At 36.2% G+C, this 25,242-nt stretch overlaps 1 protein-coding gene across 1 annotated transcript in view; it reads left to right on the top strand.

Annotated features, from left to right (window-relative positions):
- The window catches only part of ITPRID1 (ITPR interacting domain containing 1), a 410,540-nt gene that overhangs the window by 347,285 nt on the left and 38,013 nt on the right, over window positions 1-25,242 (top strand). The window contains exons 10-11 of the mRNA XM_053714442.1: window positions 20,721-20,803; window positions 22,592-23,623. Coding sequence (XP_053570417.1) covers window positions 20,721-20,803; window positions 22,592-23,623 — 1,115 coding nt within the window. The remainder of the gene's footprint in view (window positions 1-20,720; window positions 20,804-22,591; window positions 23,624-25,242) is intronic.

Below are 25,242 nucleotides of genomic sequence, written 5' to 3'. Positions count from 1 at the left end.
GGGTAAGCTTCATACGACTATTATTGATATTAGTGACTCTAACGTTGTACTGCATTCTGTCAAAATACGGACTTTGGCTGCAGGCTCCTCTCATATTATTAATAATTTGATGAGCCTCTACATTGTTTTTGTTTGAGTCAATTGGCTTAACAGTTCCCTGTTTCCTACAATTCTCTATCTGTTTGTTATAATTATACAGGGCATAAATTAAATAAAATTAAATTGGCTTAAAAAAACTTTACTCATAAAAAAGCAAATAATGGAAGTGCTAAAATGAAAATAAGTGTTTATTTGTGTTACAAATAAAACGTTACAAATAAATAGATAAAAGTGTTACAAATCAATGAAAATCAAGACATGCATCATGTTAATATCTATGCAACAAATAAATTAAATTGGCTCTTGAAAACTTTACTCATAAAAAAGCAAATAAGTGTATAATGGAAGTGCTAAAATGAAAATAAAAGTGTTACAAATAAAACTACAAATCAATGAAAAATGTAGACATGGCATTGAGTTAATATCTTTGCAACAAATAAATAACTTCTGGCATAACACCAAAACACAATGGGTGAGATTACATATGCGGCGTTGCCTGCCAAAGCCGGAGTCGGCTGTTTTTAGTCAGATATTGCTATCACATATACGACACCACATATACAGTAAATGCGGCACGTATATTTCACCCATCGTCCGCTATTTTTGCTTCCATAAACTAACATAGACCCGGCGACGCAGGTCGGTATCACATATTCAGCGCAAGGACTTCACTTACGTGGCGAAAATTGAGAAATTTAACTCCATTTTCAGCTCGCCACACATAGGTAGGCGCAGCAAGCCTTGCGCTGAATATGTGTGCACTGTAACTCCCTGGAAGTCTTAACAAACACCTAACGCATGCGCAATATGTACCTCTCAACCGCCATCCGCCCACCACAATAACTAAATAAAAGTATTAACCCCTAATCCGCCATTCACCCACATCAAATCTAACTAATAAAGTGATTAACCCCTAATCCGCCATTCACCCACAACGCAAATAAGCTAATTAAAGTATTAACCCCTAAACCGCCAACCCCCCACAATACCAACTACCTAATTACAATATTAACAACTAAACTGCCAACCCCCCACAACGCAAAGTATCAATCTAATCACAAAGCCTCCTAATCTAACACCCCCTAACTTAACCCCAAATAAACTACCATTACCAAAAATAAAAAAGACTATCTCCCTAATAAAAATAGTTAGCAAAATAAAAAATATCCTAACTTCCTATTAAAATAAAAAACCTAACATTACAGTAAAAATAAAAAAATAAAAATCTAATATTACCAAAAATAAAAATATCTAAGATTACAAAAAATAATAAACCAAATTATCCAAAATATACAAAAATAAACCTAATCTAATACCCCTATAAAAACAAAAAAGCCACCCCAAAATAAAAAACACCCCCTAATCTAACACTAAACTGTCAATAGCCCTTAAAAGGGCCTTTTGTATGGCATTGCCCTAAAGCAATCAGCTTTTTTACTTTTAAAAATTACAAATTGCCCCATAAAAGTAAAAAACATCCACCCAACCCGCCAAAATTAAAAAAAATGAACTCTAAAAAAAACCCAAGCTACCCATTGCCAGGGGCATTTGTATGGTCATTGCCCTCAAAAGGGCGCGGAGCAGGTAACGGCGGCCACGGAGATATCCATCGCGGAGGATCCTCTTCATGCGATTGTCACCATACACTGAAGATTGAATGCAAGGTACCCGTTTTATATTTAGGTACCTTGCATTCCTATTGGCTGAAATCTTGAAATCAGCCAATAGAATGAGAGCTGCTTAAATCCTATTGGCTGTTCAATTCAGATTCAATCTTCAGTGTGCGGCAACGTTCGCATGAAGAGGATCCTCCACCTGCCAAAAAAACAAACTCTAAAAAAATCTAAGCTACCCATTGCCCCTAAAGGGGCATTTGTATGGGCATTTCCCTTAAAAGGGCGGGGAGCAGGTAACGGCAGCCGCGGAGACATCCACCATGGAGGATTCTCTTCATGCAATCGTCGCCACACACTGAAGATTGAATGCAAGGTACCCGTTTTATATTTGGGTACCTTGCATTCCTATTGGCTGAAATTTTGAAATCAGCCAATAGGATGAGAGCTGCTTAAATCCTATTGGCTGTTCAAATCAGATTCAATCTTCATTGTGCAGCGACGATCGCATGTAGAGGATCCTCCTCAATGGATGTCTCTGTGGCCGCTTTCGCTCCGGGTGAAGAAAGAAGATGTCCCTGCACTGGATGAAGATGGAGCCACCTGGAAGAAGACCTTCACCGCCGTTGTTTTTTTTTTTAGATTAGGGCTTTTTTGTTGTATAGGGCAGCACATACTGTACAAATGCCCCTTTTGGGGCAATGGGTAGCTTAGGTTTTTTTAGAGTTAGGTTTTTTTTATTTTGTGGGGTTGGGTGGGTAGGGGGTTTTACTTTTAGGGGGTAATTTGTAATTTTTAAAAGTAAAAGAGCTGATCGCTTTAGGGCAATGCCCTATAAAAGGCACTTTTAAGGGCTATTGGTAGTTTAGTGTTAGATTAGGGGGTGTTTTTATTTTGGGGTGGCTTTTTTGTTTTTATAGGGGTATTAGATTAGTTTTCTTTTTTTTATTTCTGATAATTTGGTTTATTATTTTTTTGTAATCTTAGATTTTTTATTTTTGGTAATAGATTTTCTTTTTTTATGTAATCTTAGGTTTCTTTTTCAGTTTTTTACTTTAATGTTAGGTTTTTTATTTTAATAGGACGTTTTTTTTTTTTGCTACTTATTTTTTATTTTTGGTAATGGTACTTTGTTTGGGGTTGTTAGGGGGTGTTAGGTTAGGGTCTTAGTGATGATATTGATACTTTTCTTTGTGGGGGTTGGTGGTTTAGGAGTTTATAGTGTAATTAGGTAGTTGGCGTTGTGGGGTTGGTGGTTCAGGGGTTAATACTTTAATTAGCTTATTTGCGTTGTGGGTGAATGGTGGATTAGGGGTTAATCACTTTATTATGTAGCTTTCGATGTGGGGAGTTGGCGGTTAAGTGGTTAATAACTGTATTAGGTAGATTGCGATGTGGGGGGTTGGCGGATTAGAAGTTAATACTTTTGTTAGCAGTTGCGATGTGGGGGGATGGCGGTTTAGAGGTTAATACACTTTATTATTAGTTGTGATGTGGGGGATAGCGGATATAGGGGTTTTGACATGTCAGGTTTATTTTTGGGAGGCAGGTTTGACTTTTACTGGCGATTTTACTTTGTTTTGTATTTACTTAGGCACCGGCAGATCATAAACTACCGTAAGTCACTGGCGACTCCAGAAATGTATATTTCCGCACATTTCTATACATCGCTAGTTTATCAGATTTACGGCAGTTTAAATTATCATCTGACTGCACCGTATTAGTGATTCACCCAATGTGCGAAGTGAACTTACAGACGATGTGGGTTTCTAGCAAAAGTCTAGTCAAAATATTAAATTGCACTGCCCCAAATTAAAAGTCAAGTGTCCTACTCCTATAACACTGCTCTAAAATAATATATGGTACACTTAAAGGGACAGGATACTTGAAAATTTTAATTTTTTAAAAAGATAGATAATACCTTTATTACCAATTCTCCAGTTTTGCATAACTAACACGGTTATATTAATACACTTTTTACCTTTATGATTATTGTGTATCTAAGCCTCTGCAGACTGTCCCTTATTTCAGTTCTTTTGACAGACTTGAATTTAAACCAATCAGTGCTGACTCATAAATAACTCCATGGGAGTGAGCACAATATATATATATTTTTATATATATATATATATATATATACATATATATATATATATATATATATATATGACACATGAACTAGCACTGTCTAACTGTGAAAAACTATCAAAATGCCTAAAATGAAATTAAACTTTATTTTTGACTTGACTGTCCCTTTAATATCTATGAATTCATGGTACACTTGATTTCTATAAATACCAATCCCTGTATCAATAACAAAGACCAGAATATTTTAGATCCTATTTGCAAACAATGGCAGCTTCAATCAAACTCTGAAAATAATATTTCAATTTATAGAACAGTCTGCTTGGTATGTAACTCCACATACAATCTGACAGACTTTAAAAAACTAAAGTACAAAAAATAAAAAAGAACTAAGTTACAAAAAATAAAAAAAATATTTACAAACATTAGAAAAATATTACAACAATTTTAAACTAATTACACCTACTCTAAGGAAAATTCTGATTGGCTGATGGAATCAGCCAATCAGAATCAAGTTCAATCCGGTTGGCTGATTCGATCGCCCAATCAGATTGAGCTTGCATTCTATTGGCTGATCGGAACAGCCAATAGAATGCGAGCTCAATCTGATTGGCTGATCGAATCAGCCAATCGGATTGAACTTGATTCTGATTAAAGGAACCGTCGTTCTTCAGTTGGACGTCGTCGGAAGAAGATGGGTCCACACTGGAGGTCTTCACGATGGAGCCGGTCCTCATCGGATGAAGATAGAAGATGCCGCTTGGAAGAAGATGGTTGCCGGTCCGGATCTACTCTTCTTCCCGGATAGGATGAAGACTTTGGACCCTCTTCTGGACTTCTTCAGCCGTCGGATGATGGATGTCTAGCCCCCGCTTAGGCTTGGAAGAAGATTTTGGAGCCAGGACGGATCGGTGATACCCGGTGAGGTGAAGATAAGGTACGAAGATCTTCAGGGGCTTAGTGTTAGGTTTATTTAAGGGGGGTTTGGGTTAGATTAGGGGTATGTGGGTGATGGGTTGTAATGTTGGGGGGGGTATTGTATGTGTTTTTTTACAGGCAAAAGAGCTGAATTTCTTGGGGCATGCCCCGCAAAGGGCCCTGTTCAGGGCTGGTAAGGTAAAAGAGCTTTGAACTTTTGTAATTTAGAATAGGGTAGGGCATTTTTTTATTTTGGGGGGCTTTGTTATTTTATCAGGGGGCTTAGAGAAGGTGTAATTAGTTTAAAATTGTTGTAATATTTTTCTAATGTTTGTAAATATTTTTTTATTTTTTGTAACTTAGTTCTTTTTTATTTTTTGTACTTTAGTTTGTTTATTTAATTGTATTTATTTGTAGATATTGTATTTAATTCATTTATTGATAGTGTAGTGTTAGGTTTAGTTGTAGGTAATTGTAGGTATTTTATTTAATTTATTTATTGATAGTGTAGTGTTAGGTTTAATTGTAACTTAGGTTAGGATTTATTTTACAGGTAAATTTGTAATTATTTTAACTATTTTAGCTATTAAATAGTTCTTAACTATTTAATAGCTATTGTACCTGGTTAAAATAAATACAAAGTTACCTGTAAAATAAATATAAATCCTAAACTAGCTATAATATAATTATAATTTATATTGTAGCTATATTAGGATTTATTTTACAGGTAAGTATTTAGCTTTAAATAGGAATAATTTATTTAATAAGAGTTAATTAATTTCGTTAGATTTAAATTATATTTAACTTAGGGGGGTGTTAGTGTTAGGGTTAGACTTAGCTTTAGGGGTTAATACATTTATTAGAATAGCGGTGAGCTCCAATCGGCAGATTAGGGGTTAATGTTTGAAGTTAGGTGTTGGCGATGTTAGGGAGGGCAGTTTAGGGGTTAATACTATTTACTATAGGGTTAGTGAGGCGGATTAGGGGTTAATAACGTTATTATAATAGCGGTGCGGTCCGCTCGGCAGATTAGGGGTTAATAAGTGTAGGCAGGTGGAGGCGACGTTGTGGGGGGCAGATTAGGGGTTAATAAATATAATATAGGGGTCGGCAGTGTTAGGGGCAGCAGATTAGGGGTACATAGGGATAATGTAAGTAGCGGCGGTTTACGGAGCGGCAGATTAGGGGTTAATAATAATATGCAGGGGTCAGCGATAGCGGGGGCGGCAGATTAGGGGTTAATAAGTGTAAGGTTAGGGGTGTTTAGACTCGGGGTACATGTTAGAGTGTTAGGTGCAGACGTAGGAAGTGTTTCCCCATAGCAAACAATGGGGCTACGTTAGGAGCTGAACGCGGCTTTTTTGCAGGTGTTAGGTTTTTTTTCAGCTCAAACAGCCCCATTGTTTTCTATGGGGGAATCGTGCATGAGCACGTTTTTGAAGCTGGCCGCGTCCGTAGGCAACTCTGGTATCGAGAGTTGCAGTGGCGGTAAATATGCCTGTACGCTCCCTTTTTTGAGCCTAACGCAGCCATTCTGTGAACTCTCAATACCAGAGGTATTTAAAAGGTGCGGCCAGAAAAAAGCCATCTTTAGCTACGAGGGTCGTTACCGACAAAACTCTAAATCTAGGCCTAAAACTTTACACTTATTTTGTCAGCTAATGAAACTTTAAAAAAATTAATCTACAATTTATACTCAGACTAATATTTACTTTGAATGCATTATTCTATCTAGCATTTAGGGCGCAATCTGATATAGATCGTAGTTTGCGGCGCAAGTGAGGAAACCCCCGCCGCCCGTAGTTTCAGCTCGCAACTCGAGCTATCACATATACGGCGCCGTCAGATGCTAAAGTGCCGTAAGTCTGACAAACCAGCGATGTCCAGAAATCTGCGTAAGTACAAATTTCTGGAGTCGCCAGTGACTTATGGCACTTTATAAATTGCCGGCGCATACAAAACCTGACTAAGTTATTAAATCTCCCGTACTGTCTAACACGCCTCCCAAACATAGCCCGACACGTCTAACCCTCTATCCGCTATCCCCCCTCACTCTCCTAATAATAAAAAATGTATTAACCCCTAAACCGCTACTCCCGCCGCACCTAATAAAGTTATTAACCCCTAAACCGCCGCTCCTGGACCCTGCCGCCACCTACATTAACTACCCCATAATGTGAGCCCCTTACACCGCCGCCACCTACATTACCTACCCCCTAATGTAAGCCCCTTACACCGCCGCCACCTACATTACCTACCCTCTAATGTGAGCTCCTACCCCGCCGCCAGCTATATTAAAATTATTAACCCCTAATCTAATTCCCCTACCCCGCCGCCAGCTATATTAAAATTATTAACCCCTAATTTAAATCCCCCTACCCCGCCGCCAGCTATATTAAAATTAACCCCTAATTTAAATCCCCCTACCCCGCCGCCAGCTATATTAAATTAATTAACCCCTAATCTAAATCCCCCTACACCGCTGTCACCTATATTACATTTATTAACCCCTAATCTAATCCCCCTATACCGCCGCTACCTATATTAAATTAATTAACCCCTAAAATACTAAACTATCCCGACCACTAAACCTAAGTCTAACCCTACAAATAGCCCTGAAAAGGGCTTTTTGCGTGGCATTACCCCAAAGTAAACAGCTCTATTGCCAGCCCTTAAAAGGGCTTTTTGCGGGGCTTTGCCCCAAAGTAATCAGCTCTTTTACCAGCCCTTAAAAGGGCATTTGGCGGGGCATTGTCACAAAGTAAACAGCTCTTTTGCCTATAATCTAAATCCCCCTACACCGCCGCCACCTATAATAAATGTATTAACCCCTAATCTAATCCCCCTACACCGCCGCCACCTATATTAAATACATTAACCCCTAATCTAATCCCCCTACACCGCCGCCACCTATATTAAATAGATTAACCCCTAATCTGACCCCCCTACACCGCCACCATCTATATTAAATATATTAACCCTAATTATATTAGGGTTAATATAGTTAATATAGTTATTATATTATCTATATTAACTATATTAAACCTAATTATATTAGGGTTAATATTGTTAATATCGTTATTATATTATATATATATATTAAGTATAATAACCCTATCTAACTCTAACACCCCTAACTAAATTCTTATTAAAATAAATCTAATTAATATTATTAATTAAAATATTCCTATTTAAATCTAAATACTTACCTATAAAATAAACCCTAAGATAGCTACAATATAATTAATAATTACATTGTAGCTATTTTAGGGTTTATATTTATTTTACAGGTAACTTGGTATTTATTTTAACTAGGTACAATAGCTAATAAATAGTTTATAACTATTTAATAGCTACCTTGTTAAAATAATTACCAATTTACCTGTAAAATAAATCCTAACCTAAGTTACAAATACACCTACACTATCAATAAATTAAATAAACTACAAATCTCTAAACTAAAATACAATTAAATACACTAAACTAAATTACAAAAAAAACCAAACACTAAATTACAAAAAATAAAAAAAGATTACAAGAATTTTAAGCTAACTACACCTATTCTAAGCCCCCTAATAAAATAATAAAGCCCCCCAAAATAAAAAAAATTCCCTACCCTATTCTAAATTACAAAAGTTAACAGCTCTATTACCAGCCCTTAAAAGGGCCTTTTGCGGGGCATGCCCCAAAGTAAACAGCTCTTTTGCCTGTAAAAAAAAAACACAATACCACCCCCCAACATTACAACCCACCACCCACATACCCCTACTCTAAACCCACCCAAACCCCCCTTAAAAAAACCTAACACTAAGCCCCAGAAGATCTCCCTACCTTGAGTCGTCTTTACCCAGCCGGGCCGAACTCTTCATCCAATCCGGGCGATGTCTTCATCCAAGCAGCAAAGAAGAAGTCTTCCATCCCGGCGATGTCTTCATCCAAGCGGCAAAGAAGAAGTCTTCCATCCCGGCGATGTCTTCCTCCAAGCGGCAAAGAAGAGGTCCTCCATTGTGGGCAAAGTTTTCCTCCAAGCGGCATCTTCAATCTTCTTTCTTCGGCCCTCCGACGCGGAACATCCATCTGGCCCGACGACTGAACGACGAATGAAGTTTCCTTTAAATGACGTCATCCAAGATGGCGTCCGTCGAATTCCGATTGGCTGATAGAATTCTATCAGCCAATCGGAATTAAGGTAAGAAAATCAGCCAATCAGATTGAGCTTGCATTCTATTAGCTGATTGGAACAGCCAATAGAATGCGAGCTCAATCTGATTGGCTGATTGGATCAGCCAATCGGATTGAACTTGAATCTGATTGTCTGATTGAATCAGCCAATCAGATTTTCTTACCTTAATTCCAATTGGCTATCAGCCAATCGGAATTCGACGGACGCCATCTTGGATGACGTCATTTAAATGAAACTTCATTCGTCGTTCAGTCGTCGGGCAAGATGGATGTTCCGTGTCGGAGGGCCGAAGAAAGAAGATTGAAGATGCCGCTTGGAAGAAAACTTCGCCCCAATGGGGGACCTCTTCTAAGCCGCTTGAATGAAGACATCGCCGGATGGAAGACTTCTTCTTTGCCGCTTGATGAAGACATCGCCGGATGGAAGACTTTCTTCTTTGCCGCTTGGATGAAGACATCGCCGGATGGAAGACTTTCTTCTTTGCCGCTTGGATGAAGACATCGCCCGGATTGGATGAAGAGTTCGGCCCGGCTGGGTGAAGACGACTCACGGTAGGGAGATCTTCTGGGGCTTAGTGTTAGGTTTTTTTTAAGGGGGGTTTGGGTGGGTTTAGAGTAGGGGTATGTGGGTGGTGGGTTGTAATGTTGGGGGTGGTATTGTGGGTTTTTTTTTTACAGGCAAAAGAGCTGATTTCTTTGGGGCATGCCCCGCAAAAAGCCCTTTTAAGGGCTGGTAATAGAGCTGTTAACTTTTGTAATTTAGTTTAGGGTAGGGAATTTTTTTATTTTGGGGGGCTTTGTTATTTTATTAGGGGGCTTAGAATAGGTGTAATTAGCTTTAAATTCTTGTAATCTTTTTTTATTTTATGTAATTTAGTGTTTGTTTTTTGTGATTTTGTTTAGTTTTTTTAATTGTATTTTAGTTTAGATATTTGTAGTTTATTTAATTTATTCATAGTGTAGGTGTATTTGTAACTTAGGTTAGGATTTATTTACAGGTAAATTGGTAATTATTTTAACAAGGTAGCTATTAAATAGTTATTAACTATTTAATAGCTATTGTACCTAGTTAAAATAAATACCAAGTTACCTGTAAAATAAATATAAGCCCTAAAATAGCTACAATGAAATTATTAATTACATTGTAGCTATTTTAGGGTTTATTTTATAGGTAAGTATTTAGATTTAAATAGGAATATTTTAATTAATAATATTAATATTAATTAGATTTATTTTAATAAGAATTTGGTTAGGGGTGTTAGAGTTAGATAGGGTTATTATACTTTATATATATATAATTTAATAACGATATTAACTATATTAACCCTAATATAATTAGGGTTAATATAGTTAATATATATATAATATAATAACGATATTAACTATATTAACCCTAATATAATTAGGGTTAATATAGTTAATATATATAATATAATAACTATATTAACTATATTAACCCTAATATAATTAGGGTTAATATAGTTAATATAGCTGGCAGCAGTGTAGGGGGATTAGATTAGGGGTTAATCTATTTAATATAGGTGGCGGCGGTGTAGGGGGATTAGATTAGGGGTTAATCTATTTAATATAGGTGGCGGCGGTGTAGGGGGATTAGATTAGGGGGTAATGTATTTAATATAGGTGGCGGCGGTGTAGGGGGATTAGATTAGGGGTTAATACATTTATTATAGGTGCCAGCGGTGTAGGGGGATTTAGATTAGAGGCAAAAGAACTGATTACTTTGTGACAATGCCCCGCAAAAAGCCCTTTTAAGGGCTGGTAAAAGAGCTGATTACTTTGGGGAAATGCCCCGCAAAAAGCCCTTTTAAGGGCTGGCAATAGAGCTGTTACTTTGGGGCAATGTCACACAAAAGGCCCTTTTAAAGGCTGGTAATAGAGGTGATTATTTTAGGGGGATTAGAATAGGGGTTAATGTATTTAATATAGCTGGCGGCGGTGTAGGGGGATTAAATTAGGAGTTAATAATTTTAATATAGCTGGCGGCGGTGTAGGGGGGATTAGATTAGGGGTTAATCTATTTAATATAGGTGGCGGCGGTGTAGGGGATTAGATTAGGGGTTAATCTATTTAATATTGGTGGCGGCGGTGTAGGGGGATTAGGGGTAATGTATTTAATATAGGTGGCGGCGGTGTAGGGGGATTAGATTAGGGGTTAATACATTTATTATAGGTGGCGGCGGTGTAGGGGGATTTAGATTAGAGGCAAAAGAGCTGATTACTTTGTGACAATGCCCCGCAAAAAGCCCTTTTAAGGGCTGGTAAAAGAGCTGATTACTTTGGGGAAATGCCCTGCAAAAAGCCCTTTTAAGGGCTGGCAATAGAGCTGTTACTTTGGGGCAATGTCACGCAAAAGGCCCTTTTAAGGGCTGGTAATAGAGGTGATTACTTTAGGGGGATTAGATTAGGGGTTAATGTATTTAATATAGCTGGCGGCGGTGTAGGGGGATTAAATTAGGGGTTAATAATTTTAATATAGCTGGCGGCGGTGTAGGGGGATTAGATTAGGGGTTAATAATTTTAATATAGCTGGCGGCAGGTGTAGGGGGATTAGATTAGGGGTTAATAATTTAATATAGCTGGCGGCGGGGTAGGGGGATTAGATTAGGGGTTAATAATTTTAATATAGCTGGCGGCAGGGTAGGAGCTCACATTAGGGGGTAGGTAATGTAGATGGCAGCGGTGTAAGGGGCTCACATTAGGGGGTAGGTAATGTAGATGGTAGCGCTGTAAGGGGCTCACATTAGGGGGTAGGTAATGTAGATGGCGGCGGTGTAAGGGGCTCACATTAGGGGGTATGTAATGAAGGTGGCGGCGGTATAAGGGGCTCACATTAGGGGGTATGTAATGTAGGTGGCGACGGTGTAAGGGGCTCACATTAGGGGGTATGTAATGTAGGTGGCGACGGTGTAAGGGGCTCACATTAGGGGGTTATACATTTAATGTAGGTGGCGGCGGGGTCCGGGAGCAGCAGTTTAGGGGTTAAATACTTTATTAGGGATTGCGGCGGGGGATCGCGGTTGACAGGTAGATAGACATTGCGCATGCGTTAGGTGTTATGTTTTATTTGGCAGGTAGTTTAGGGAGTTACGGGGCTCCAATACACAGCGTAAGGCTTACTACGGCTGCATTTTGTGGCGAGGTGAAAATGGAGTAAGATTTCTCCATTTTCGCCACGTAAGTCCTTACGCTGTATATTGGATACCAAACTGCGCGGGTTTGTTATACCTGTTTATGGCCCAAAAAACTACGGGCGAAGGCAGAAATATACAAGCGTAACTTCTAGGTTACGCCGTATATAGGATACCAAACCCGCGCAAAATTTGGCGTCGCCGGCTTTTGTGGGCGGCGCTGCATATCGGATCGGGCCCTTAGTGTTTAATGTCTCTTTAAGACCAATCTAAAGATCCACTTGATCTCTAAATGTAGCATTCACTAGCAGCTTACCTGTGAGGACAAGTGTTCAGGTGTCTGTTATTTTAAATGATCCTGAATTCACAAGCTGATGAGCAGCAAGCAGTTATTCTTTATATGGATGTGATCTTCAATAGCGTCTGGCGTTTACAAATTACAGAGACAGAAAGGTTTTAAAAAATTTAAATGTTTATGTCACTCAAATTGTACATTATATTTTATTGAGTAACAAATGGCATGGGGGTTTGCTGCCCTACCTTTACATGCCTAAGCCTATATTTGATCTTAGTCTGGCCCTGATCGTACTCCATTTAAAAATAATTTTTCAGCAAATTTTTAAATAATATTTGGACATTAAATATTCCACAGCCTTGACTTTTTGAACCCCCTTATTGAGTCTGCTTTCAGAGGCCTTGGCTTTTTGTATATATGTGCTCATGTTCAGCCTACGTCAGTAAAAAGACTGTTTAGTGGTTTATTCAAAGTATAGTTCAGATTACCCTTTTGCACTATGAAATTTCCACACAACTTAAATACTGACATCACAATGTCCATTTTGTATTTGAAGTAAAGTGTTTGATCATTTAAAAAAAAATATTAACTATAAAATTATGGAAAGTGAAATTAAATTGCTAATTTCACACATACCATTAATTGATATTATTTTATTAAAGGGACACTTTACTATCATTTTTTCTCCCCTTTAAAGTATTTCCATTGATCTTTTTTATTTGCTGGGTTGTATTAAATGCAAACAGCTAATGCATATTTATTTTGTCATTTGAAATAGCAGCTTTTGCATATTAAAACCTTCACCTATATAAAATATAGACAGCAACTTAAATCAACCTCCCAGTGGGAATGGAAAAGAGAGGCCAGCCTATTTGAAAGGGTGTTTCTGCAGTAGCTTTGAGTACAATTAAATACTTGCCTGAGTACATTGTCACTTGAAATGAAAATAAAAAAAAATGCATTCAGATACACTGGACAATCATCATCAATTTTAACTTAAAAGACTATTATAATAAAAAAAAATTGCATGCTGCAATCCATTCGGGCATGTAACTTTAAGCCTATCGACTCTGCAGTACTGTATGTTTAACCCCTGCAAATGTGTTAAACACACAGTAGAAGTGACAGCTCAGACCAGTGGAGCACTGCTGATCCTGAGCAGAACTCACCACTGATCCAATTAGTCGTCCAAACGACTCAGATGTGCAACTAGCACTGCTGATTGGATCTGCATCATTTCCCCATTGGGACCAGCAGTACACCGAAAGTCATGAGCAGAGGGTTAAACACACAGTACTGCAGGGTCGATAGTATTACATTTACATGCTCTTACAGATTGAACTATAATGGCTCTTTAATTGTCTGGTATGTTTGCTGTTTACTACATATGTTTTGCTCCTGTGAAGATCTGTGAAAATCCTTCTACAAACTCCTTTAATCCTTTTACCGCACGTGACAACACTTCTTCATTATCTGCACAATTTTTAAAGTGCAGATGACAAATATGTGTTGCCATTCGTGGGGGGGGGGGGGGTGGCACTTTCAGAGCTAAATGTTGCCCTCCCTGCACTTATCCCTGTATCTAGGGATGGGCGAATGTGTTTATATCTGAATTAGAATGTTAGAACGAATGTTATTGTAGAAATTCAATTTACCTAATAGAATGTTGATAAGAATGAATATTCTTAAAAATTCGATTTTCGAATGTTATTTACAGTTTTCGAATGTCACATTCGAATTTGCATATTACATTTATAAAACACAATTGTAGACTAGAAACACTATTACGAATGTCACATTCGAATCGAATATCACATTCGAATTGAATGTCACATTCAAATTCGAATAATACATTTATAAAACACAGTATTATACTAGAAATACTATTTCGAATTCGAATGTCACATTCAAATCGAATATCACATTAAATTTGAATGTGACATTTGAATACGAATGTAGCATTCAAATTCGAATATTACATTTATAAAACACAGTTGTAGACTAGAAATACTATTTCAAATTTGAATGTCAAATTCAAATTCGAATGTCACATTCGAATTCGAATATTACATTTCGAAATAGAATGAATACATAGCTAAACATTCTATTAATCGAACAAATATTTTCAAATTTTATTGAAAAATTCGAAAATGAAAATTCGAAAATAGAATGTTAGAATGTTATATAAACATTCAAAATTCGATTTGAAACGAACGAATGTATCAAAATTCGTTTTAAATTTGGAATTTATAGAAACATTCGCCCATCCCTACCTGTATCCCTGGTGGTTTAGTGGCTTGGCATTGCTGGGTACTGCAGAGAGCTTAGTGGCGAAGGATGAAGGGGGTAAGACTTCAAACCCCTAGATCTCAGCTTCTTTATGCCCTACAATCTCTCAAGACCCATTGTTCAAAAAGCAATTGCCTGCTACTTGGGGTATAAAGTTAAAGCATAGCTCAGCAGTTAAAGGGTTTAAAAGAGCCTGAAATATGATAATATAATATTTTGTATTTGTTTATCAGGTGTATAACATAAGTTCCCTGCTATATACTCACTTGAATTGTTGTTCTAATGCAGTATATATGGCAGTTCTTCTAGTAGATTGAAATGGCTTTGAAATTCAATTTCTGTCTATTCACTTCAGTGAGTACATCTAAGTAAATCTCACATCATGATTGACTACAGCAGAGCAGGTTTCTATTTTATCTTTTTCGGTCACCTATACATGTTTGAAATACATAAGATGCTACTCACTGCGCATGGTGATTTTCTCCTAAATATATGGTCTTTTGGGTTTATGGAATTACTATCTATCTATCTATATATATATATATATATATATATATATATATATATATATATATATATATATATATATATATATAAAAGTTCAGGATAGACAAGCACTCCAGAAATCCAGTTCCAATGCCCAGGGTGCAACAGATAGGTAAATAAAAAAATAATGAGGAGTGCACTCGCCAGGACTTTTCAGAAGTTTACATATTGGAATTATTTTTTTATTTATATATATATATATATATATATATATATATATATATATATATATATATATATTATATATATATATATATATATATATATTCATTAAAATTATGGTTATTATTATTATTAATAATTAATTTTAATGAATTTTGATTTAGCCCTGAAATTAGCATTATCTAAGTAGCAATCAGAAATCTATCTGCTACTGAAGAGTTCTAATAAGAATGAAACAGACTGTCTATCAGTGATTTCTGTATTTGCGGCAGTAACCCTATTAAGGGATCGCTGTGTTAAAACAGTATTTGATGCAAAAAGTCTGAGATTTTGCATATCTAATTTGCATATCTTACCCAGAATCCTCTTCTGCGTTGGTAACAATGTATATGGTGTTTTACTGGGCAAAAGCAAGCGGGGATACTTGACTAGATGCGCTAAATTCCTATGCAACATTTTTATTATTGAGATATATATATATATAAAATATGTTTCTGCTGCACTAGAATCTAGGACTAAAACTGAGGGAAAAAAATACAGTACAGTGTCCCTTTAACGTTGTCACAATTTAAATGCTTTTAAAACATTTTGTTGCATGTTGTTCATTTGCCAGTCAGTACAAAAAAACCTTTAATGCCACTTTAAATAATGATGTGCATTACTGATATCACTATTGTGTTTTTCAAATGTTGACTAGAAATCTTTAGCCCAACCTGTAACAGAAAAACCAAACATGAGCTGTTTCTGCCATCCAGTGGCAATTTTATAGAACTATTTATTTATTAAAAAGATGCATTTTTGTATACACCATTACACTCTTTTCCAAGATGAACATTCACATTCTAATTTACAGGACGAGGATAGGTTTTAGTAAATGACTTCTCAGAAATAGGGATTACTGAATATCACACAGTTACACATTTAGGGCCAGCTTACGAGTGGAGCGCAAATTAATGCTTCCGCTTGAGTGTTAATTGCGCTAGAAGTAAACTTTTTGCACTCGTTGGGTTGCACTCATATTACGAGTTGAAAGTAAACTGTTTTTGCTCGTGTGCTAACCCGATGAGCGCAAAAAGTCTAAGCTAGAATATCACGTGCGCGTTCACATATTCCCCCATAGAAGTCAATGGAGGAAAACAATGGGAAAAAAACACCGCAATCTGGAGCAAACCAGATCGCATATTCTCATTTGAGCTAACTCAACATGAAAATATGAATATTTCACATTTCAGTGTTCTGCACATAGAAGAATATGTTCTATTTATTCATCAATAAATATTTCTACATATATCTGATGGTATTTTGGTACAACATATTCCTATACATATATATATATATATATATATATATATATATATATATATATATATATATATATATATATATATACAGTATATATAAAGTATAGATGTTTTCATCTACTTAACTGCAAAGTGCTCCAATGCACTTATATATAAATGTCTATATATGTTTACATATGTATTTATGTTTTATATTTGCATTTATGTAAATACAGTACATATATACACATATAAATATATAAATACATATGTACACACATATAAACATATATATAACACAGCACACAGAAAAAGTCCAGCACTCACTCACAAGCTCTCAGCTAAGATTAAAAGCAAAACTGGAAGAGTCAGTTGCCGCATTTGGCCAAATGGGACAAGCCCAGGCACCACATCAAGGTCTCTTACAAAAACCTGGGTCCCTAATACAGCCACACAAATGCAGCCCCGCACACAAATTCAAGCTCTTAATCAAGCAAACTGGGAAGTGAGGGTTCAGGGACTTATGTAATCACCCTAGGCATAAGCAAAACAAGGAAAAGGGGACAGCACTCTCAGACTGGACCAGGTACACATCCCATGACTCCTAAACAGGCTCAGCTTTGGTTGCTATCGCACTCACTTAAAGCTACACTATATCCAGAGTCAGAGGCAGTTAACCCCGGGCCTGCCAAGGTGTGGTATATATATATAAATGTGTGTGTGTGTATATATATATATATATATATATATATATATATATATCTTTAGATATGTATAAGTATATATGTCTATCTTAAATTCCTTTGCCTGCCTTTTTTTTCTAACACTTTTTTTTATCATTTTTATTAGATTGTGTTATTATGAGTGTAACTATATTTTGTAATGTATTTTTGCAACTTTTATGTTTTGCAAAACAGCCAGAGATCTGATGTCGCTGTAATCATTCTAGTGTAAATCGCGACTGTACTCAATCGATCGTGTTTACTTTTAACTCATAATACCAGTGGGAAGCCAGAGGAGGGAAAACCCTTGTGATAAACCCCTTAATGGTCAGGTGCAAATGTTTGCTCTCCACTTGTAATCTAGGCCTTAAATCTTAAATGTCCCCTGTGATGTTTGGTTCTATCAAATATGTATTTACAAGAAATGTTGCATTTTCCTCTTTTGAATATAGCATTATATTTAGGAACAAAGTGTGAAATGCATTACTAAAATATTGATTTTTAAAGACAGAGAATATGTGCCAGTTCAAAATAACTTTAAGTGACATTGAACTCAACATTTAACTAGGTGGAGTAAAAAATATATGTTAATCAGCCCTTTAAAAGCTAGGTTTTCACTTGAAAGATCCAGGACTATGACCATGCAACATTCTACAGAGTTATTGCTTAATCAGTGAAGGAGCTCACATAACTGTCTCTAGCAGCAATGGAGATAAGCTAAACATACTCAAGAACCTTTTCAAGTGTTGCGTCCCATGGCTGCAAAACAATGCAAAACTGCTAGTAAAATATTTATTTTGTCAGTAGACAATTTACACCACTGTGGTGAATTGGTTTTGTAAGATATGCATCTTTAAAAGATGATTTATATCCCTTTAACTTGGATAAATGTAACCTTTAGGAAAAGGGATGCGAAACCCACATTTTTTCTTTCATGATTCTGATAGAGCATGCAATTTTAAGCAACTTTCTAATTGACTCCTCTTATCAAATTGCCTTTGTTCTTTTGGTATCTTTATTTGAAAAAGCAGGAATGTAAGTTTAGGAGCCGGACCATTTTTGGCTCAGAACCTGGGTAGCACTTGCTGATTGGTGGTTAAATGCTTTTTCAAATAAAGATGCCAAGAGAACGAAGAAAAATTGATGAGGAGTAAATTAGAAAGCTACTTAAAATTGCTGCCCTATCTGAATTAAGAACGAAAAAAATGGGTTTCATATCCCTTTAACTGGGTCACATGACAGTCCAGCTGTCAAATGGTTAATCTAATATTTTTAAAATCTTCACCCAGTACATAAAATGATAGATTAAGGAATTGTGCTGAATCTGTGCAATTGCCTGTCAAAAAGTAAACCAACACACAGATATGAGCACTCAGTTGTCAAATTACCTGCTAACTATGACACGGTTAATATATATTGGCAAGTATTGGAAACATAAAATACAATTCTGTATAGTATGAAAAGGAGGTACAGAATGAACTAAATGTGTGCAGGTTTATCCACTGGAAATATACGTAAAAAAACACTAATTGGATTCAGAGTGTCCTTTTTGAAATCTAATGGTTAAATGGCTATTTGAATCTCAATTGGTTAATGAAAAAGACAAATATCTAACCCACTTAACACCGAATCAAAGTAGCCATTTACTGACTTTGTGTATATTTCTCTACCAAAAATAAAACCCAAAACATTAGATCATTAATTGAAAAAAAGCCTCACACTTTCAAATAGACATCAAATAGTCCACAAAAGCGCTAGATTACAAGTGGAGCAAAAAAAAATATTAGCACTATTGAGCACTAACACTGCTTGCGCTCATTTTACAAGTTGAAAGTAAAGTTTATTCCAGCTAAAGCCTCAGTTACCTTAACATTTGGAGGTGAGATTGTGCGACTGTGCTGAGTCCTTCTCCCCATAGACTTCTATGAAGTGCTCTATAAAACCCTGTTTTGGCTCGTGTACTAAGTTAAAGGGATAGTCTAGTCAAAATTAAACTTTCACGATTAAGATAGAACATGCAATTTTAAGCAACTTTCTAATTTACTCCTATTATCAATTTTTATTTGTTCTCTTGGTATCTTTATTTGAAAAAGGAAAAAACTAAGGTTAAGAGCAGGGCCCATTTTTGGTTCCACACCCTGGGTAGCACTTGCTGTTTGGTGTCTAAATGTAGCCCACAATCAGGCAAGCGCTACACAGGTGCTTGAAACAAAAATAATCCAGCTCCTAAGCTTAAATTCTTGCTTTTTTAAATAAAGATAGCAAGGGAAAACAAAGTAAAATTGATTAATAGGGGTAAATTAGAAAGTTGCTTAAAATTGCATGCTCTATCTGAATCATGAACGTTTAATTTTGACTAGACTATCCCTTTAAGTGCGCTAAAGCTAAAGGTATATATACCTTTTTTTATGCTTCAATAAAAAATTGCAGCCTGATGTGATTCAGATATTGCATAGCCTCATATCGCAATCAATTGCATCATACGATTAATTGCACAGCCTTAGTAATGTATACACCTTTGAGCCCTTCCCATTTCAAACACCTTGTCATATACCAAATTTCTTTAAAACTATATACATTTTATAGTTTATATTTTATTTCAATAATAAACCTATATTTTAAATTAAATATGTATATACATGAGTCTAATACTTTATTTTAATGTGTTTTACATATGTTTTATTATACTTTTTTTTAGTTCTAACACTTTACTTTAGGGGCTAGATTTAGCAAGCAGCGGATGCTGCTTTCTGCGCCCGAAGTTTCTGGCTTGCTGGAAACTGAAGTTAGGTATAACAATCGCAATGAGTGGGGAACTGAAGTTAAGAAGCAGCAGGCGTAAGACCGCAGCTTCTTAACTTGTCTGCCACCTTTTAGGGGGCAGGGGGGGCAGCATTGCACAAGCATTTCACAAGAAATGCTTGTGCATTATTGAATGCCGACAGCTACAGCGAATCATGTCCACACAGCATTTAATAAATCTACTCCACTGTCTAAATTAGCGTTGGGTTAGAGTGCAAGCGTTAACTGTTAGTTAATATCAATTACTGGCATATGTGCAATTAATCATTTCATATAATTTCGTGTAATTTATAATTCACGTTTTTTATCGCATTCATAAATAAAAATTCTATTGTGTAAAGTGTGTTTTTGGATGGACTAGAATAGTGTTGTTGCAGGGTCTCTTGCAAACTGTAATACAAATGTAATAGCTCTTCTAATGTCATGGAATAGATCAGACCGACAGACATCAGACAGACAGATAGAGATAGATGATAGATAGATAGATGATAGATAGCAATAAAACCTTTAGATTAGATAATAGACAGAGATAGAAGTTACAGTAATGTCATCTCAAACCAAACATTGTATTTTTTCAGATGGAGAAATGAGGAGGACAAACAGCTGCCAGTCAGACAGTAGCGGATTTCAAGAGGACCCCTCGGAACCTTTACCTCTGCAAGTAAGACATAGTAAAGAAGTTTAGAATTGCAGCATAAAACCACATAAAAAATATCTTACATAAGAGATAATAGGGCTGATTTATCAAAGCTTCAATTGCTAATGCGCTGGAAGGCCGCGTCAAATTAGACGCAAAGTTTATCCGCCGTAGTTAACAAAGTGTCAAGATTGTCAAATGTTGAAATGTGTGACGTAATATACGCTGCCGTTATATCAATCTGATGCAGATCGATGCTTGTGTTATTCGAGCGGAATACTGATCATCCACCATCACTTTCGACTCTATTTGACCCTCTTGCCAATTTATCAAACATTCAACAGGTATGCTCGCGTCTATTCCGACACAGCATACCTATCGTTCAAACAGCCACCCTTGAGGCCGCGAATGCCATAGAAATCAATTGGAGTCTGAAAACACAGAAAGGTTATCTTCGATGCTGCAAGACAATGAAGCTTATTAGATAAAGTAAATTAAGGAGATGTTACCCTACTTATGGATTATGTTACATCTTTGTCTCTCATTACAAAGCAAGGGGACAATATTATTGCTACAAATTTGGTGCACTAGTAGATAAAGAGATAAAAATCAAATAAATACATTACATTATAGCCAACTTCATTTTTTTTTTATAAATCTATTTGCACCATGTTTAACGCGTGTAATACAAGTCCCACTCTCCACTTCACACCAAATTTGACGCAATACTCAAACACAATTTATTGACTCCAGCGAATGCGTCGAGATAGACGCAATGATAAATCGTCCCCTATGTCTTTTGCTGTATTTCACTATTTTGTGGTAAATAAAAAATGTATCATTTTGACAGGCAAGTTATTGTATTGACTGTTCAAAGAGCTCCTTTGTAGTAAGTAACTGTATGTCCTTTTAATTTTTCCATAATGGATCTTATGTAGTGCATTTCAGTCTATAAAAAAGGGTTTCAATTAGAAGAGAGTTGTGACACAGCTAGTGTAGCTGGATACACATTAATTAAGGTGATGGTAAATGTAATTGGTTCCCTAATAAGATCTCAGTTTAATTCAACAATTTTTATATAAAAGACTGTTAGCTTTAGATCCTGCAGTATACCTTATCTTCTAATCCTTGCTCCGGCCATTGTTTTTTATAAAGTGTTTTTTTTTTTCTTTTAACCAATCTTCAGTTTAGTATGGCACTCACATTAAAAAAATTAATAAAAAAAAGTCATTTGAATTGTGCAAGGAGACGCGATCACATGCACAGTTCTAAAGGTTTTTATTTTGTACCAGTTGAAGTTACCATCACTATAAAGGACCACTCAGTGCTAATACCTAATTTTCAAACTGCTTCTGCTTGGTGGCGTCAACACTAACATGTCCACTTACTATAGCCTGCAAAATTTATTTGAATATGAAAATTCTAGAAGTAATAAAATCTAGTTCCTTAATGGTTATGTTTGATTGTGCAAAAACATTATAGATGATAGACATTGTACTGCAAACATTTATTGATTGGCAAACCAGAAAGGAGGACCTCATCTTATGGTAGGGCAGTCATACAACCATCTTATTATAAAGGTCATATTGAATGTACCAGCTAGTAATTGTAGCCTACCACACAATTACTGTCTAAAAGTGACTTAACTATGGTTACATCACCTGCTTGTAGCTAGAATAACTCAATGAAAAAGAATTAGAATTTAGAATAATTAATCAGAAAATTAAAAAAATCCTTGTTTTGCTTTGTTTCTTTTTCTTAATAATATAATACTTTAGCAAAAGCAATATATTGTTATTTTTTTGTCTACAGAATCTACATGAAAGTTTAAATCTAAGTTCAGATAGTATTGACAGCCAAGCAACTCTCATAGGGAAGCATTGCTCCCTTCCCTTCCAAGAAGAAAATAATAACATGACCTGTAACTTCCTTCAAGAGTCAAAGGCAAACAAAGAAACTGACCCTGAAGTATTGGTTGGTGTTGTACGATTATCCCAGGAACTCAAACTAAAAGATCAAGAAGATGAAGTAGATATTGACGCTCAAGAATTCCAATTCCCAGTGTATATGACACATTATTTAAGCAAAGAAATTGAACACCAAGACAATATCAATCATGATGATGAACATGATGAAATGGGATTAGATAGTAATCTAGAAAGATGTGTAAGTGAACTTCAGGATGCAAATTATACAGAAAACAGTGATATTACTGATGTTGAAATTGATGACTACTATGAAAGTTCAATCTATTCATCAGACACAACTAGGACACCGTCACCATTAAATGACCATTTGAGGTCCAGCCACCAAACACTAGCTGATGATGATAGTGTAGATTTCCTAAAGGCTGAACCAAAGTACACATTTCAAACAGAATTAAATACTAATATTTACAAGTCTGTGACGATTCAGATGTCTCCAAATTTAATGTCAGATTTCCAAAATACTGATTGCTTAAGTAGACAACATTCTTTTTGTACTGCAAATTCTGAAAGAAATGGATATTGTGTGGAGAATTTGAATGCACAGAAAAAAGAAGCCTTTAGTCAAACTGATATGGAAATGAGAGGTCACTGTTGCACTGACAATCACTGCATGGTTCATGGATGTTGTCTTCTCACAGAGTCACTTTCTTTTGACACTGGTCTTTGGCATCTAAATCATGCCCACCACCACCAAACACTGAGATGCATGTGTAGTCATTGCTGTCACTGCTGCATTCATTGTCACTGTCATTGTTCAAGGTTTCCACCAATTTATAAACACAACAAATCAACAATAGAGAAAGAATTGACTGATACTTTGAAGTTGTTGAAAGAATCCCTTACAAATGTCTCAGTGGTAAGTATTAATAGGAAAAGCTATATCAGGTTGTTAGATGCTTTTAATTATAATTTCCTGAACTGGCTCTATTTAGTTAAAAAAAAATGCTGTATGGTGTTAGTTCTGTGTAAAATAATCAATTTAATAAACAAACAAACAAATACGTAAATAAATTAACAATGATTTAACTAACCATGAATTCATTACACTGTGAATGACTGATTTTTATTATTTTTTGGAAAATCAATAAATACTGAAGGGATAATTCATTAAAGGGACAGTAAAGTCAAAATTAAAACTTTATGATTAGATAGAGCATGCAGTTTTAAACAACTTTCCAATATACTTCTAGTATTTAATTTGCTTTGTTCGCTTGGTATCCTTTAATAAATGCACACCTAGGTAGGCTCAGAAGCAGCAATGCACTACTGACTAGCTGGTGATTAGTGGCTGGACATATATGCCTCTTGTCATTGGCTTACCTAATATGGGCCCATATTACAAGTGGAGCACTATTGATATTGTGGGTATGTGCTATGAATAGCAGACAATCTTGTAATAAACGCTAAACATTGCTCATATAAATACAACACATAACATCGCTCGTGACTGGAGACCTAAAGTAAAGTGTAAGGGCTAGAATAAAAGTGCATTATAACACATGTAAAACATATTAAAATAAAGTATTACACATATATATATCTATATAACTATTTGACTTAGCGCACCTTCAGGTTAGTAGTAGTAGTCCAGCAAAAGCCAGAACAGAGTTCTGTAGTGTGCCTCATAGAAGTCCGTGAGATGTGGGATTTGGTGTAGCCACACTAAACCACCTTCAGATGTTAGCGTACTTTTGGCTTTCTCTCCAGTACTACCTTTTTACTTTCAAATTCTAATATCTATAAGAGCTTTTGATTTAACCTGAGCAGTGTTGGTCATCAGTGCATTGCTGCTCATTCCACTAAGGATACCAAGAGAATTAATCAAATTTGGAAAGTTGTGTAAAATTGTATGCTCTATCTGAGTCATGACATTTTTTTGAGGGGGTTTTATGTCTGTTTAAGTAAATTAATGAAAAATCTAAGTTACATGCCTAGGTGTTAATATCTTATGCCCAGTTCCCAAGACTGTAAGGAAGATTTCTGTTGTTAATACTAGGGGGCCGATTTACCAATGTCTGGCAGATATGATAAGCTATAGCGTATCATGTCCACCAGACATCGCTGAATGCCGACAGCAGTATATGCTGTTGGCATTTAACATTGCACAAGCAGTTCTGGTGAACTGCTTGTGCGATGCCGCCCCCTGCAGATTCGCGGCCAATCGGCTGCTAGCATGGGGTGTCAATCAACCTGATCTTATAGGATCGGGCGGATTGATGTCCTCAGCCTCAGAGGCAGTGGGCCAGTTAAGGAGCAGTAGTCTTAAGATCGCTGCTTCATAACTGCTGCTTCCGGCGAGCCTGAAGGCTTGCACGGAAACAGGGGCCATTCGGCCCTTGATAAATCGGCCCCTAGATGTTAAACTTACAACTCCAATATAATATAAGCCCTTGTTTGAGATGGAACAAAGAAAACAGTTCAATATTCCTTAATGATTGATACTTGATGAAAAAAATCATATTATTCATAGACTGT

This window comes from Bombina bombina, chromosome 5 (genome assembly GCF_027579735.1).
Source record: "Bombina bombina isolate aBomBom1 chromosome 5, aBomBom1.pri, whole genome shotgun sequence".
In the NCBI taxonomy this organism is placed as follows: Eukaryota; Metazoa; Chordata; class Amphibia; order Anura; family Bombinatoridae; genus Bombina; species Bombina bombina.
The sequence above is the reverse complement of the archived record's forward strand: the minus strand, read 5'-3'. Positions and strand labels throughout refer to the sequence as shown.